The 17853-nt window shown below is 34.7% G+C and overlaps 1 protein-coding gene across 1 annotated transcript in view; it reads right to left on the minus strand.

The window, feature by feature from the left end:
• Positions 1–17853, minus strand: part of LOC136037067 (discoidin domain-containing receptor tyrosine kinase B-like) — a 184432-nt gene that overhangs the window by 84661 nt on the left and 81918 nt on the right. The window contains exons 7-8 of the mRNA XM_065719504.1: positions 12110–12243; positions 8277–8484 (exon numbers count right to left, since the gene is read on the minus strand). Coding sequence (XP_065575576.1) covers positions 8277–8484; positions 12110–12243 — 342 coding nt within the window. The remainder of the gene's footprint in view (positions 1–8276; positions 8485–12109; positions 12244–17853) is intronic.

Raw genomic sequence — 17853 nt, forward strand, 5'->3', positions numbered from 1 at the left:
ACTATGTACATATTAACAAACAAACTTCAAAAGACACCTTTTAAAAGCTCATTATTAAACTTTTATCATTATTTTTATCACTACTTTCATTATAAAGCTCATTATAAAACTTTCAACAATGATCTCAGAGCCTATGGTAATTGATACCACTGATTAAGAGTACTCCGCAATGCTGATGACCTTGAAGTTTGCATTATTTTTTTCTAAAAAAAAATTGCTCAAATATTCTAGCAGCTGCTTCTAACATCAACTGAAAGCTATTTTGCACTATGTACATATTAACAAACAAACTTCAAAAGACACCTTTTAAAAGCTCATTATTAAACTTTTATCATTATTTTTATCACTACTTTCATTATAAAGCTCATTATAAAACTTTCAACAATGATCTCAGAGCCTATGGTAATTGATACCACTGATTAAGAGTACTCCGCAATGCTGATGACCTTGAAGTTTGCATTTTTTTTTTCTAAAAAAAATTACTCAAATATTCTAGCAGCTGCTTCTAACATCAACTGAGAGCTATTTTGCACTATGTATATATTAACAAACAAACTTCAAAAGATACCTTTTAAAAGCTTAGCATTTCAAATTTTTACCTGAGTCTACATTATAGATAGAAGAAATTTTGAAAACTACAGAACTAGAAAAATCAATTATACAGCATAAAAGAAGCAAACATTAAAACATTTCCCACCACAGCCACAAAGTAAATTCCATGGTCTACTTCCTCTAAATAAGCACAACCATTACTCAGTGGCCAAACGATCTGGGGACACCTTAATGGTGGATTCAACTGACATAACCTTGCCATCCTGGAAGGTCCAGCCGAACATCTGGGTGATCTAAAAACTGTGGCTTTGGTCGTATAGCACAGAAATGAAGGGTAGTGTCAGAAGACGGCAAATATTTGAGCTCCCGCTTCCGACTTATATTTCCGATAAATATATTCAAAAGTCGTAAAGATAGGTAAGGAGGTTTCGGTTTTTACTACAGGCGGCGACAATGACTTTCTTTCAAATCTATAGAAAGCTTTCTTGCACAGAAGGATTAAACCTTCCACAATCTCTATCTCTTCCATAATCAAAGCAATCCGTTCCTGCAATCCCTATTTCTCGATAGCCTTAACCAAAATTCTTTGTCTCTAAGGAAACATAAAACCAACTATATCACAGCCCTAAAGTGTAAGAAGAAGGCAAAAAAAAAACAAAAAAAAACAAAAAAAAAAAACAGATTGCTTGGAAAATTCATGCAAAGTTGATACACAGACACTGAATATTTCAGCGTCTCAGAATATTCTCGGAATCGGATATAAACTTCCAGTTTTTCACAATTTGAGTGGTATCCAAGGAATAGCTTTTAATGATAAAGCAAAGGGAAAACTATGTGTGTGTCATTCCCGTCGACATTTAAAATACCGATACCCCAATTCCAGTAATCCGTGCGCAGCACAGCTGTAGTATTCACCTCTTTTCCAACCTAGTCAACTGATAAAGAATACACCTTTTAAAGGCAAATTTTCAAGATGGATTATATTCATTTTGCAAAACGCTATAAATTATTATATATTTTTAGTCGACTTTTACGGACTATGATTGAACAGCGAGAGATAAAGCAATTTTGAGAAAAGCCTTATGCTACTTGCTGATCAGGCAAAAGCTTAAATATCAACATTTCTCTCATGTGGCTCTCTGACTGATACGAGTGACTGACTTGAATCATCTTCGAAACTTAATTTGTAAGGTCCTGCAATTCGAGACAAGAAGCAAGACAAAACTCTCCCTTTTAATTAGAATTCTGGTGCCCACTTAAGATACTTCAATTTTAATATTTTCAGAAACACGCATATATCTGGTGTCATGGCTTTTAGAGAAACCCAGAGCATTTAAAATTTTTAGCATCTTAAAAATCAAATTAAGGTGAAAAGATTTAAAATTAACTTGACATCACAAAAGCCTTAAACCCGGCTGTATTTACTAGAACTTGTGCAAAATGTTCCTTTCAAAGGGACAATAATAGGTCACACTAAATGTCTATCAAAGATGTTTATTCAAGATCCAAATACCAAACACCAGTTGTTAGTACCTAAAGCAATTTGTTTCTATTGTTATGAAAATTTAGTTGAAATATAAATCTTTATTTGGAGACATGTCGACAACATTAGTCCTAAACAGCCGAATGTTCGACCGTGCAAATATAACAATGAGGATTTTGAATCCACAGACAAGAAAAACATTCCTAATCTCGATTTAACAATATGCATTAACAGACAAAGAGACAAATATGTAATAAACATAGAGGATAGAGTGGCCAGTTAGACAAGCTCTTAAGCCCACGAGTGTTTCCAGAGCCTGATTACTGTTATAAGATTTTGCACAGTTTTTTAAATTTTTAAAACTCAGAGAAAATACGAACAAGAAAGGGGACTTTTTTAGGGTTCCTCAGGAGAAAAAAAATCATCACAAATATTACAAGAATAGATTTTTTTTTAGGCGACACGGCCTTGAACTCAGGATTAATTTAAATAATTTCGAAGATCACACTACCTTTCAGTGATGATAAATAAATGGGGATATAATCCTTTTAATAGACAGTGATAAATTTCACACAAATACTAGATATTTCAGTCACGTATGCAGTGACCGTCATCAGTAGTAATCCTAAACTAAAACAATTAAAAACAAGAGCTAAGAGCTCATATGGCACTTGTGACGAGGCGAGAAGAGCTAAGAGCCAAGAGATCATATGGTATGAGCCTCTAACAAAATTCTATGAATCAATAGATTGATTTAAAAAGGAAAATAAGAGGCTTAATGCCGGTCAAGATTTAAAATAAGAGCTCTGAGTCACAAAGTCCTTCTAAATATCAAAATTCATTAAGATCCGATCACCCACTCGTAAGTTGTAAATAACTAATTTTCTTCTAATTTTTCCTCTCCCTTTTGCCCCCCAGATGGTCGAATCTGGGAAAACGACTTTATCAAGTCAAATTGTGCAGCTCCCTGACACGCCCACCAATTTTCATCGCCCTAGCACGTCCAGAAGCACCGAACTCGCCAAATCACTGAACCCCTCCCCCCAACTCCCCCAAAGAGAGCGAATCCAGTACGATTCTGTCAATCACGTATCAAGAACATTTGTTTATTCTATCCACCAAGCTTCATCCCGATTCCTACACTCCAAGTGTTTTTCCAAGATTTCCCCCCTCCAAATCCCCACAATGTCAAAAGATCTGGTCGGGATTTGAAATAAGAGCTCTGAGACATGAATTCCTTCTAAAAATCAAATTTCATTACGATCCGATCATCTATTCGTAAGATATAAATACTCCAATTTTCATGTTTTCCAAGAATTCCGGTTACCCCCTCCAACTCCCCCGAATGTCACAGGATCTGGTCGGAATTTGAAATTAGAACTTTAAAGCACAAGATCCTTCTGAATATCAAATTTCATTAAGATCTGGTCACCCTTGCGTAAGTTACAAATACCTCAATTTTCAAAATTACCCCCCCCCCAATTCCACCAAAAGCGAGCAGATCCGGTCCAGTTATGTCAGTCACGTATCTTAGACAGGTTTCTATTCTTCCCATCCAATTTCATCATCTCACCGCTTTAAGTATTTTCTAAGATTTCCGGTCCCCCCAACTGCCCCCCCCCCAATTACGCTTGATCCGGTTGAGATTTAAAATAAGATATCGGAGTTATGAGGTCCTTCTAAATATGAAGTTTCATGAAGATCCGATCACTCCTTCGTAAGTTAAAAATACGTCATTTTTCTTATTCTTCAGAATTACCCCCCCCCCCCCCGCAATTGAGCGGATCCGTTCCAATTATGTAAATCACGTATGCAAGACTTCTGCTTATTTTTCCAACCAAGTTTCATCCCAATCCCTCCAATCTAAGCGTTTCCCATCATTTTAGGTCTCCCCACCCCAAACTTCCCCCAATGTCACCAGATCCGGTCAGGATTTAAAATAAGAGCTTTGAGATACGATAGCCTTCTAAAAATCAAACTTCATGGTGATCCAATCACCCGTTCGTAAGTTAAAAATACCTCATTTTTTCTAATTTTTCAGAATTAACCCCCCCCAACTACCCCAAAGAGAGGGGATCCGTTCTGGTTATGTCAATCATGTATCTAGGACTCGTGTTTTTTTTTCCACCAAGTTTCATCCCGATCACTCCACTCTAAGTGTTTTCCGATTTTTAGGTTTCTCACTCCCAACTCCCCCCCCCAATGTCACCAGATCCGGTCGGGTTTAAAATAAGAGCTCTGAGCCACGATATCCTTCTAAATATCAAATTTCATTGAGATCCGATCACCCGTTCGTAAGTTAAAAATACCTCATTTTTTAATTTTTTCAGAAATACCCCCCCCCCCCAACTACCCAAAAGAGAGCGGATCCGTTCCGTTTATGTCAATCATCTATCTAGGACTTGTGCTTATTTTTCCCACCATGTTTCATCCCGATCCCTCCACTCTAAGTGTTTTCCAAGTTTTAGGTTTCCCCCTTCTAACTCCCCGCCCCCATCACCAGATCCGGTCGGGATTTAAAATAAGAGCTCTAAGACATGATATCCTTCTAAACATCAAATTTCATTGAGATCCGATCACCCGTTCGTAAGTTGAAAATACCTCATTTTTCTAATTTTTAAGAATTACTCCCCCCTCCAACTACCCCAAAGAGAGCAAATCAGTTCCGATTATGTCAATCATGTATCTGGGACTTGCGCTTATTTTTCCAATCAAGTTTCATCCCGATCCCTCTACTCTAAGTGTTTTCCAAGATTTTAGGTTTCCCCCCTCCAACTCGCCCCAATCTCATCAGACCCAGTCGGGATTTAAAATAAGAGCTCTGAGACACAATATCATTCCAAACATCAAATTTCATTAAGATCCAATCACCCGCTCATAAGTTAAAAATACTTCATTTTTTCTTTTTATTCCGAATTAACCGGCCCCTACTCCCCCCCCCCCCAGATGGTCAAATCGGGAAAACGACTATTTCTAATTTAATTTGATCCGGTCCCTGATACGCTTGCCAAATTTCATCGTCCTAGCTTACCTGGAAGTGCCTAAAGTAGCAAAACCGGGACCGACAGACCGACAGACAGACCGACAGACCGACAGAATTGGCGACTGCTATATGTCATTTGGTTGATACCAAGTGCCATAACAATCATTTATATACAAAACCAAATAAACTACATAGGCCACTGTTTAATAATCTTATTCTTTCCAAATGAAAAACGGAAGTGAGTCTCTTTGACCTTCTTGGATCCGGTTCGTTAGTATTGGATGAAATAACACTTGGACAGAGGTTAGTCGCATAGGGTAAACCGAACTTATCTGATTTTAATAAATTATCGTAAATAGAGTTCAAACCAAATTCACCCATGTCTGTTTAAAGCAATATTCTTGAAAAACTTTTCTTAATTTCAAGAGTTTTGCAAAAATGTTTGCTTTAAACCCTGGTCCCTAGAGATCAAGAGACATTATCGAACAAAAAAAAATGGTCTGGAAAATTAAAAATATGCTCCGAAAGGAATGAAGTGAAATCTTCAGGCTTGTAACTTTTGTGTAAAGCTGATGAAATAGAGTATATATGCTGTAGTAATCTCATTTCCAAATTTTGGTTAGTACGTCGCACATATGAGCTTCTGCAAGTACCTGGGACCTGATAGACCCCACTTTGTTGCCCCAATGAAGTCATTTCCTTCCCAGAATTTAGAAAACTACCCAAAGTATTACTACTCTTTAAAGCTAGCTTTAGGCCATTGTTCTGTAAAATTCTTTTAAGTTTTTCACTTAGCAAGGGTACATGTGGTAAGGAGCAAAAAACATCCTTCTCCTTACTTGCTTCCAAGACTTCTTTAGAAATCCGTAGAAACTTTTTTCTTTTTTTGAAAAAGTCCGAGTAAATAACCACTCTAGATACATGTTACTTTTTAGTATTTTTCGTAGAAAAGACAGCCCCTCCTCAAAAAATTTCGGAGGGCAAATACTAAAAATCTGGTCAGTTAAATAAATGATCAAACCTTCAAATGATCAATCTTTCAAGTCAAAAAGAAGTCATGCAAATTTTGTTCATTTCTGCTTGATGAATAGATATCTAGTGGCATTATTCTAAATAGGACTAGAACATGCAATTGTGTTTCAGCAATATTTTTTAATGAAAATTACTCGCACCAACATAGAACACATAAAATTAATAGTAACCATAAACTAATAAATTACTGACAAAAATATTCTATTTTCCTTCCAGCGATGCGCTGATTGGATACTAAATTTTTGTGTCATTTGTTAAACCCGAGCCATTTCCATTGTTTGAGTTTATGCTATCATTTATTACTTTTTCTTTATACGTTTTTTTTTCAATTTCCCTTGCGGGTAGTTTTGTTGCATGATTCAAGCTGTTCAGTAACGTAATTAAATAATATCCTTCTTCCTGAAGCTAGTTTTGGCCATTCATAAACAACAGAAATTGGTTTCTTATTGACTTGATTGATTTTCAAGCATAGAATCCTGATCATTTTTTTTTCGTTACCAAAATAAGACCAATTGATTCTTGGAGAGATAAAAAAGGTATATGCAATGATAAAATAGGATTGTTTTTACAATATGGCTTTTTTAGGATGTGTTCCTAAGCTTTGACAAAAAAGAAAAGAAAATAAATAGAAAAAGAACAAAACAGTTTTTTTTTATCAATGGTACAAGAAATATGTATATGAATAAGACGCTTCCCTTGCATGATACTAATATGTCCAACATCGATTCCTTATATAAATGTCGTTTATTGCACCGTATCCATGAATAAGGGCGTGTCCTCATATGAATACTAGTATATGCAGCACCGTATCCTCAAATAAATTTCGTTTATTGCACCGTACCCATGAATAAGAGCATACCCTTGCATAATGCTAATATGTTCAGCACCGAGGAAAAGCAGCCAAAAACCAACATTTTTAAATTGGAAACCCAAAGATTGGCTAGACTTTCGATGAAAATAATATAGCCCCACATATGAAAGAGTATTTAATGAATGGACAAGCTATAAATGAAAGAGATGATACAAGCCTAAATAAGTTTTGGAGGCTATGGCATTCCAAATTTTCATTAAAAGTAGCTTAAATTAGACTAAAAAAGGGAGCAAGAGTAACTCTTGAGAAGTCCAGTAACACATGATACTCAAATGTTTCCTATGGTTCTGTGTGTGTATTTGAAAATTAATAAAACTTATAGGGTAAGAAATAACTTGACAATGTTTCACCTTAATTCAAAATATTAAAAAAAAACTTCCTTCTATGTTGTTCAATGAGTATTCGGATATCACAAATGTAAAATATTCTGCTGAATTCGTTACTTTATATTTCTTTCTTTTGTTTAGCTTTTTATGGCAAAAACAGTCGTAGAACCCTTCGATCTGTGGCAAGTTTTTAAATGGTTCCACACATATCAGTGAGAAGGGCCATAAAATGCGATTCATAGTAAAATACAGGAACTTATGGAAACATCTTAAATCTTTGTTTGTGAAGCAAACTTAAAGCCCCTCCCCTTTTTCCCCTTGAAGAAGTTCTAAGTTTATAGCCTTCTATTTCAAACGACACTTTTTTTTAAATATCAACTTACCCAGTTTCAGATACTACAACACTTGCTTAAACCATCATTTATACAATTAGTCATAGCTAGAGTTCTGTTTCAGTGAAGGGTATTCAGCTCACTTAAAAAGGTTAGGCATCGTCCAACCCAAAATTATACAGTTCCCTATTCTAAAGGGGGATCTACTTTCACTAGATACACCTTTCAGTTCGACCTTCACCTAAACTGCACTCATGATACTTCCTGATCTCTGTATGTGCTTATTTATTCAAAAGGTGCATCATAATGCAGTTGTATGGGGAGGAGTTTCAAAGGCTTTGGGAAGTTGAAGACCTTCCACGGACCATGGATTTTGAGAATAATATTGGATTTCCTTAGTTTTTCATGGTACGCAGATTAATTCTAGAAATATGTCACGAAAGATCTGTAGTAAGTGTGATCCACTTGGTGCCACTTAATAGTAACATAAACGGGAAATAGGGTACCGAAACAGACAGTATAGTTCCTCTTCGATATAAGAATACTTGGTAATATATGTCATAATTATAAATATTTATTACAGTTTATTGTAATATATCATCATCCATGTGTATAATAGAATGGCTTCCAATGCTTTAATAATTTAAAGGCCTACCGTGTAATATGATTCTTTGCTCAATAAAATAAATGGTATTACCTGATTTAAATGTGACCTCACTTATGAGTATCCATTTTGCTGCAAAGAATAGTCTGAGTTTAACAAACTTTCCAAAACGATGGTGTAGTTTTAAGCTTATGTTCTTAGGTGTCTCAAAGATTCTATCTTCCTCTGGTTTCAGTATAATCGCTTCTCCTAAATATAGCTGTCCATCTATGCTGAATGAAATTTGCAATTCACTGAAGACCTGGAATATTATTGTCTTCTTATTTTGTTTTGTAGTAGTTTTCTTTTCAGATGAGCTACTGCTATGGCAAAACAAAGGTGTTGGTAGGTTTTCCAGCATCCGGATTAGTGTCAGTTTCAAAGTGCCCCCCTCTCCCACAACAGATCCTATACCCGAAGGCAAGTAACTGTTTTATCCCCTAGTTAAGATATCCCCTACTTAAGGAACAGGGAAAATCAGGCAAACATCTCTCGTAAACGCCACAAGCATATACATCACTAAAAAAAGGCTGAAAGGTCTACAAAACATGAAGATTTTAAAACAAAAAGGCCTTATAAAAGCATTTTACTCTTCCTACAAAAAAAGCGTTATAACCAGGGCCATATCCAATATTTTTGTTCGGTGGAGGGAGCTATTCTTTTCGTGGGGAACGGGCTACACAAAAAACTTAAATAACGCATGAAAAAGTTGTGTACATACATTTGTGTTACGCTTTTACGAGTCAAACAAACATTCCAAGGGGGGTCAAATCCATTAGCCCCCCTCCCTTGTGGATATGGCGTTGGTGGTAGCCCTTGTGTAGTATTATTGGGGAATTATCTCAATGAAGGAATAGGACATGAATATGTTGGCTTGCCAATTATCCCTATTTTCCTCCCAAATATGAACAATTCTGTTTATAGCACTGGATTCCAGCCACTTTTGGCTAAGTCTCACCTATGCATTGTCAAAATCCTAATATCAATATGCATTGTCAAAACCCGAATTCACCCTCTCTGATAAATGTTATAATGCACAAGGGAAACTTTCATTAACTCTGGGAAGCGAAAAAAATAAATGACTGAAATGAACATTCACCAAAAAAACGGTGCATAGAATCAAATTGACCATTGTTTAACATGCACAAAATGTTGGGAACTTCAGCCTTAGAACATGAAGTTCTTACCAACTACCTCTCTAGTTTAGTACCATTGTCTATTTGAAAGACAAGCAGACAAATATTAGTCTATGGCATTAAAAAACGAAGATAAAATCACCCGCACTTATTTGTTGGAGGAGGGGTAAACAAAGTCTCAAAAGAGAGCTGAGTTACGCTAATAAGGTGGAAAATTGTTGGAAAATTCATTAGAACTTTGAATTTTTTTAGGGTCGTCCTCTAAAAAAGGTGTTAAAAAGGGTGTTATTATATTGCATAAATTAATGTAAAACAAAACCAGTGTTAGTCAAACAGTTCGTGGCAACGAACTGTAAGTAAAAAGCGACTCGACCCAGTAGAAACCACAACTCCAAAGAACTGAATTTTTACTTGTATACGAATTTCAAATATATACGATCCATAAAATACAATGTTAGCCATCAAAAGTTACAAGCCTGAGAAAGTTTGCCTTATTTTCAAAAAGGGGAAGCTTCTCCCAAAAGTCATGAAATTTTATTGAAAATTGCCCCATCAGATTCAGCGTATCAGAAAATAGTTTTATAGAGGTTTCAAGTTTCCATCTGGAAAAATGTGGAATTTATATTTTTTGTTAGAAGAAAAATCATGGATGCGTGTTTATTTGTTTGTTTTTCTTTTGTTCCTCCCGGCGGTAATCGTATCAAACCAATGATTCTAAAAGATTGGGAAAAGGCTCGTTTAAAAAGGAAATGAAAACTTCTAGTGCTTATTTAAGTGAACAAAAAGATTGGAGGGCAACTAGACTCTATTTATATATATTATATATATTCCCCTAAGGTGGCCGACCAAAAGTTTAAGATAGCCATTTGGTCCAGCATTGTTGAAAAGGTCCAATAACTATGTCTTTGGGTATGACATGATTCCTCACAGCCCCCAAGGAAAGGGCTACAACTATGAAATTTGCACATTGTTAAAATTTAGTATTTGTTATTGGAAAGAATACATACACTTTTCGGGAATGAAAATTTTCTGGGGGGGGGGGGTATTTTCTACTGGGCGAGTTTTCCATTGGGAGAAAAGTTGCGGGGGGAGAGCTTTCAAGGAGAAATTTTACACGAGAGGACATTTCCGGAATTCTTATACGAAATTCGTCCTATTTGTCTATTTTCCTCTCTCGAGACTTAATTTTACACATGGAGATTTTCGTGGGATTAAAAAATTATGGGGGGAATTTGCAGCGAGTATAAAATTTTCCGGCGGTCATTTACCGGGGAGTGGGGAGAATTTTAAGCGTTAGAACCTTTCATAGAGGTAATTTTCGTTGGCGGGGGGATTTCCAAGGAGGGGGGGGGGGGTGGATTTCCGACGTTATTTGAAAGACGATCAAAAATTAAGTTAAAAAAAATTCAACTGAAAGTAAGGAGCAACATCAAAACTTAAAAGAACAGTAATTATTTCGTATATGGGGATGGGGCTGCATCCAATACCCCGCTCTTTACGCCAAAGTTAGACCTTTTATTCCAAATCCTAAAGAACGACTCCTGAAACACATGGACCACTTAATTAGAATAAGAAACGTTTTAAAAAGTGCTTAAGAACTTCAGCTTGAAGAGAGTGATATTCAGTGTGGAGAGAAGAAGGCACACCCCTTCATATACGGAATCTTTTCTGTTCGTTTTAAGTTTTAATGTTCCTCTTTAGTTTCAGTTGAATTTTTTATTTTTTTTATTTAATTATTGACAAGGGATGGTAGCACCAACTTAAGGAGCCACGGGCTTAGAAGAAATCCCATTTAAATTAAAGTCAAAACTAGCATCGCAAGTTTTAGCCTCTAATTAGCCTCATTAAAATGAAACCACTAGGGAAAATATATACAAGTGTAAAACGTCACTATGCAGACCACAAACAATTTTAAAGGTGATAGGTCCTCAAGAAATTGCTTATATTAGCTTATGGCGTGTAATTATCTTCAGATTTCAGGAGTGATATATTTTAGTAGGTTATTATTTTAAAGACTTGAAATACAATGCAACATAGCTTTCTGAACAATTACGTCTTGCTGTTAGCCCAAATCAGACTTATTAATGGATAAATTTTATACCTCGCTTAAATTACTATTTTTTACATTTGACCCCAATCCATTGACATATCCGAGGGAGGGAGGGCTGATGGGGGTCATTGTCCCTCCCATGCACCGTTTCAGATGGGTAATTCCATTTCATTATCCAAGTCTGTGCTCCATCACCTTAGATTTTGGCGGAACTCGGTGGCGGTACTTTCATAGATAGAAGCTACCAGACAATTTTTCTCTTCCCAGCTTTATTTACTTTCGGTATCATTCAAAATTTTCATGGTTTAGATTTTTCCATTCCAGGGAAGAAAAACACGGAAGCTGTGTCTAGAGAAAATGATTGAAAGTTTATTTTTTATGAATTATCTTAATGAAGACATGATTATGACTATTTGAATTAGAAATACAACTGAGTTGCTAAATATTGCCATAATACTTAAATCAGTTATGGTAGCAAACAAATATAATTTATTTTCTTGCATTCTAGTTTTTTGTAAAGAGATTATTAAAACAGACCACTATGTTCTTTTTTCCCCTCAAGTTGGTAACTAGAGTCAATTCAAGCTTCTGTTTTTGTGAGGGATGGGGTGTATTTACGAAAAAATAGGACACCAACCACAAAATGGACTAAATACATGAAATAAGGGCTATAGATAATACTTGTTCAGCAAAATGTTTACCTGTACGTCTTTCGTAAATTGATTATTTGTGTAGACAACCATGGAAGAAAAATCCCGAATAGCATCGAACTCAAAAACAATTTCAATTGGTTTGCCATTTCGTGTGTCGTTCCTCCATCCAACCCAATTTTGAACTGAAAAGAAAGAAAGATAGTATAAACATTAAGAAAGGATTCTTAAAACTAAATTTTAAATAATTTATAAAATTTCCAAAAGAAGCATTTAAAAGGCTGATTTATTCTTCTGATCTAAAATGATTTTAGTCTCTGATTTAAATATTATTCGTTACTTTTTATGAGAATTATAGACAACTAAATCGTTTGTTCTAGAGAGGTCTTTTTAAATCCTTCTTTGAATTCTAAAGTTATTTTTAATAGTGAAAAGCCAAATCATTTGAAGATCCATGCGGCGTTAATCATTCAATGAACAGTGCAAGTACTGAGTTGTTTTCTTTCACCTTTCATTTTGTTTTATGTTAACAATATTTGGAAATGTGGGCTGTACTTTCTTCAGCTATTTTCGAGGGGTTATACACTCTCCACCTACAGAAGTCTACGTTGGAGGACCAATTTTTCAACCACGCGTGATGCATTTAGAGCCAGACTACAGCTGCTTGTACCATGGCTGACACACTTCTACCATCTATTGTACGAGACATGTACCACAGGGTGTACACGGTTATTGAAATTTCTTTTTAGAACTGTTTTGTTTTTCTACAATTTATTCTATTTTTCAAAAAAAAAAACATTTGGGACCTTCGGCACGTGACAAGCAATTTTGGTATCGATGTGTCTCTTTCCGAGTATATCAGGAAACTAGGAGAGAAGGAAATACATTTTGAAAAAAAAAGACAAAAAGCCAGAAATATCTTGCAAAGTAAATGCGATAATGGAAAACCACGATGATTTTAGTTTGGTGAATTAAAGATTAAAAGGGAAAAAAATGTTACAAAAGGCATTCTGAATTACTGCAGCCAAATTCCGCCTTCAGACAAGTTCCTCAAATAAACAATTATTTACAGAGCTTTTCAAGAATCATTTGACTATAAACTCTGGTACAGATAAATTTAATATTACTGGGCGTTATCCTCTAAAGTCAATAGCATCCATGCTAAGTATATTGCAATCCTCAAGATATTATCTACTGCATTTGACTTCCTATTATACCACTTACACTTAATTAATGTCCTTTTCGTTGTTATTTACAGGACAGGAGACCAAATAAAGGCGAATTCTCCTTTGCAATAGGCAAACTTAATTATATTAAGATCGTATATTATAGAAATATTATATATATATATATATATATATATATATATATATATATATATATATATATATATATATATATATATATATATATATATATATATATATATATATATATATATATATATATATATATATATATATATTTATATATATATATATATATATATATATATATATATATATATATATATATATATATATATATATATATATATATATATATTATATTATAAATATTAAAGTATTATAGAAAAAAATTATTTGAAAAGGATAGTAGAAGTTACCTATTCACTTTAGGGACATCATTTTCAATTTTTCCCCAAGATAGAAGGGTTCAAAAATTTCCTCTAAGGCAGGAGGGGGATTGCAAAGAAAACCCTATTTTGGTGTTCCTCTCGAAAAACCTAGTATCTGCAATTTTCAAGTTTTTTCCTCATTTTTGGTAAGTAGAAACAGATTAAGATACATAATTTTGTCAGAGGTCTTTCTGGACTTCATTTTCTTCCCATCTTTTATTTTTTGCTGGACGTAGCATACATGCGAGGTTTTGCACTTCTAGTGTTTATGCTGGAGTTTGGTACTGGAGGGTGAAATCTGTTTTTATCCCTGTAGATATTGTATTTTCAGAAATAACAGCAAATCGAGAAATTCTTACTTTGCCACTGGATCCACCTTATCAATATTAGGGGAGGCCTATCTATATCTCAAAACGGCATTTTTGTGTAGATACTAGGCTTTTGTAGGGGACGGCAGACATATACCCCCCCCCCTCCACTAAAGTTGATTCATCCATTTTTTAAAAGCACTTTAACAATTTGTTGGGCCTTAGGAGTTCCACATTTCCCCAGCAAACATATGTGCTTGACAGTCATGATATGTTAAAACGTTCAAAGGGGAAACAAGATTTCGCTACCTGGATGGCTGTTTCCACCGCATCTCTTAAAAAAATAATAATGAACATAATGTTTGATAGAACCGTTGCACTTGCTGACCGTGTTCAAGAGTTTGGGAGAATTCCCACCAAAATTCTACAAACTCTTTTTTTGAAGATTGGATGAGCATACTTGAAAAGTGTCCAACCCTCCCCTTAGCCATAGCCTTTGACCAGTAAATTGAGTTGTAAGAATAAAGTTTTCATCGGAACGATTGAAAAGGTGTAATTGTTTAATCTAGAAAAATGAAAAGATGAAATTATCCAGCAAAACACACTATCTTAACGTGCAGTATGGGTTAAATTTCTGCCAGAGGGCTGGAACTCCAACATAACTCTAACTGATATAAAAAAAAATGTATTAAAAAAAACAACAAGTGCAAAATATGAAAATAAAATAAAAATGAAACATTAGAAAAACTAGCGTCAGATTATAATTAGAATAAATAATAGCATTAGAAATACGAAGATATTGGTATTGTTCTTTTAATTTAAAATGTTTCGAAAGTTTCTACTCAATTTTCTTCTTTATCTGTAAAGGCTCATCTTATACACCTCAATAGATCGGTTTTGTACTCAGGAAAAAAGTGTCGTAAACAAGAATATTAAAATTCAGAGAGATAATCACAGAAATGTTTCCACTAATCATTGAAATGCTAACCATAGACGATGGATTTCAATAAATTCAAAATTTGAGTAATATTTTCATTAATGTAACTATTACTAACAACTCGAAGCGTTTAGGCTAACTAAGGCCTACAAGTTTTGTATATTGTTCCGATCCCAATCCACGTTTTGGTACCTAACACTACTTTTTCATCGCCATTTACTCCTAATTTAACTACCTAAGTCTTCTTAACATTAATCCTCCTGCTCTAACAACCCCCATTCTCAAAACATCCAACATTAGTTTATTTTCAACTGCACCTTAAATTTTACTATAAGTATATAAGAATACATGTCAAAATATATATCATTTGCTGGTTAATTTTTTCTAAAATACCAAATAAAAATAAAAGCCCTAAGCTTTGCTTGGGAGTATAAACAGTCCTTTTAATGATTTATCAAACAGTTCGTGGTAACGAACTGTAGTAAGGAGCGACCCGGCTCAATAGTAACCAAAACTCTAAAAAACGGAATTTTGATAACAATAGTTACATCAAAAGAATCGCTTTTTAATGCTTATTTTAAATATATAAGTTTCATCAAGTTTAGTCTTACCCATCAAAAGTTACGAGCCTGAAAAATTTGCCCTCTTTTAGAAAATAGGAGGAAACACCCCCTAAAAGTCATAGAATCTTAACAAAACCACACCATCAGATTCAGCTTATCAGAGAACCTTTCTTTACAAGTTCCAAGCTCCTATCTACAAAAGTGTGGAATTTTGTATTTTTTGCCAGAAGACAAATCACGGATGCGTGTTTATTTGTTTGTTTGTTTTTTGTTTTTTTTTTCTTTTTCCCAGGGGTGATTGTATCGACCCAGTAGTCGTAGAGTTTTGCGAGAGGGCTCATTCGAACGGAAATGAAGAGTTCTAGTGCCTTTTTTAAATGACCAAAAAAATTGGAGGGCACCAAGGCCCCCTACCAAGCTCATTTTTTCCCAAAGTCGTCGGATCAAAAAAATTTTCAGCATAGTCAAAAACCTTATAACTAAGTCTTTGGGGACGACTTACTCCCCCACAGTCCCCGTGGGAGGGGCTGCAAATTACAAACTTTGACCAGTGTTTGCATATAGTAATAGTTATTGGGAAGCGTACAGACGTTTCCAGGGGGATTTTTTGGTTGGGAGGAGGGGTTGAGAAGAGGGGGTTATGTGGGGGAAACTTTCCATGGAGGAATTTTCGTCATGGGGGAAGAAGATTTACATGAAGGGGGCGCAGCATTTTGTAGCCTTATTTAAAAAAAAACAATGAAAAAATAAATATGAAAAACTTTTTTCAACTGAAAGTAAGGAGTAGCATTAAAACTTAAAATAAACAGAAAATAATATGCATATAAGGGGTTCACCTCCCCCTAATACCTCACTCTTTACGCGAAAGTATCTTTAGTAATTTCAACTATTTATTCTACGGCCTTTGTGATTCAGGGACAAAAATTTAAGCTTTAATGTAAAGAGCGAAGTATTGACGAGTGGGCGAACCCTGTCGTTTACGTGACAAAAACATACGAATATAGAAGTTTGTTACGTAAGCTAATTTGTAACTTACGTATATCTTTTACTAATGAAAACGATCGTAAAAAACTAAAATTTCCAGTTGCCTTTTTAAGTAACCAAAAAACCGGAGGGCAACTGGGCCTCCTCCCCCTATCTTTTCTCAAAATCATTCGATCAAAACTATGGAAAGCCAATTAGCCAAATAAATAAATATGCAAATTTTGCTTTAATTATTCATCTGCGGAGAGCCGAAATCAAAACATAGATAAACTAAAAACGTTCAGAAATTATACAAAAACACAAGTTTTTTTTTAACTGAAAGTAAGGAGCGACATTAAAACTTAAAACGAACAGAAATTACCCCGTATATGAAAGAGTCTCCCTCTTCAACGCCCTGCTCTTTGCAATAAAGTTTTACTCTTTCTCTCAACTCTACTATTTAAAACAGTAAAAACTTATCGTAAAGAGCAGGGCATTGAAGAGGGAGAAGTCTCTTTCATATACGGGGTAATTTCTGTTCGTTTTAAGTTTTAATGTCGCTCCATAATTTCATTTAAAAAAACTTGTTTTTTTATTTAATAGTTTAAAAAGCTTTAAGTTTGCTTGCTAATCGGCCAGTTTGAAATTAAAAGTAACACAAATATTTGTGAACTTTTTACTATTTTTTCTAATTCATCCCTTTTAATCGGGTTAGATTCTTTGTGGTCTCCAAGTCAGAAATGTTATTTCACAAAAATATAGAAAAAGGTATTTTTTGCGTTCTTTCTTAGGAGCACTAATCTCTGGAATCAGTTAAATCTAATTTTGTTTCCAACCAAAGATCAGTGATTTCAACTTCTAAAACATCTTTGAAAGTACATTTTAAAAATTATGGCCAAAAAAAGAGATCACTGTCCCTTACGTCATTGTTAAAAAGTGTGCTTTAACTCCATAGTTTATTTTCGTGATGTATTTTCAAAATCCTTTACATTTCTCTTTAAACAGTTGTCGAATAGAGAAGCAAGTCGCCATCTTTTTCTTACCCATTGTTGTAATTGCTCGTCGTCCAATCCTTACTAACCCTTTCTTTAGCAATGTTAAGGCGGTAGAAAGAACGAAACGCTTTACAGTCACACCATCTTTTAAAAGTAAACTCTCTGTTCTTCTATGCCATTGGCTTTTTTTAGCATTTAGATAAACACCAAAAGCTATTTAATATTGTCAGGCAATATCAGAAATCGAAAGTAGGTGAATTTAAGTGTAACTAAATTCCTATTGTAAATGGGCTTTAAGTAAATACCTTTAAAGGCCATTTTCCCCAATTCAGGATTATGTAGACTTAGCACTTTCACAGAAGAGAGAACAGCTGAACTGATAATCAGTTCAGTCTCTCTTTCTCTCTAGGC

This window comes from Artemia franciscana, chromosome 16, assembly GCF_032884065.1.
Source record: "Artemia franciscana chromosome 16, ASM3288406v1, whole genome shotgun sequence".
In the NCBI taxonomy this organism is placed as follows: Eukaryota; Metazoa; Arthropoda; class Branchiopoda; order Anostraca; family Artemiidae; genus Artemia; species Artemia franciscana.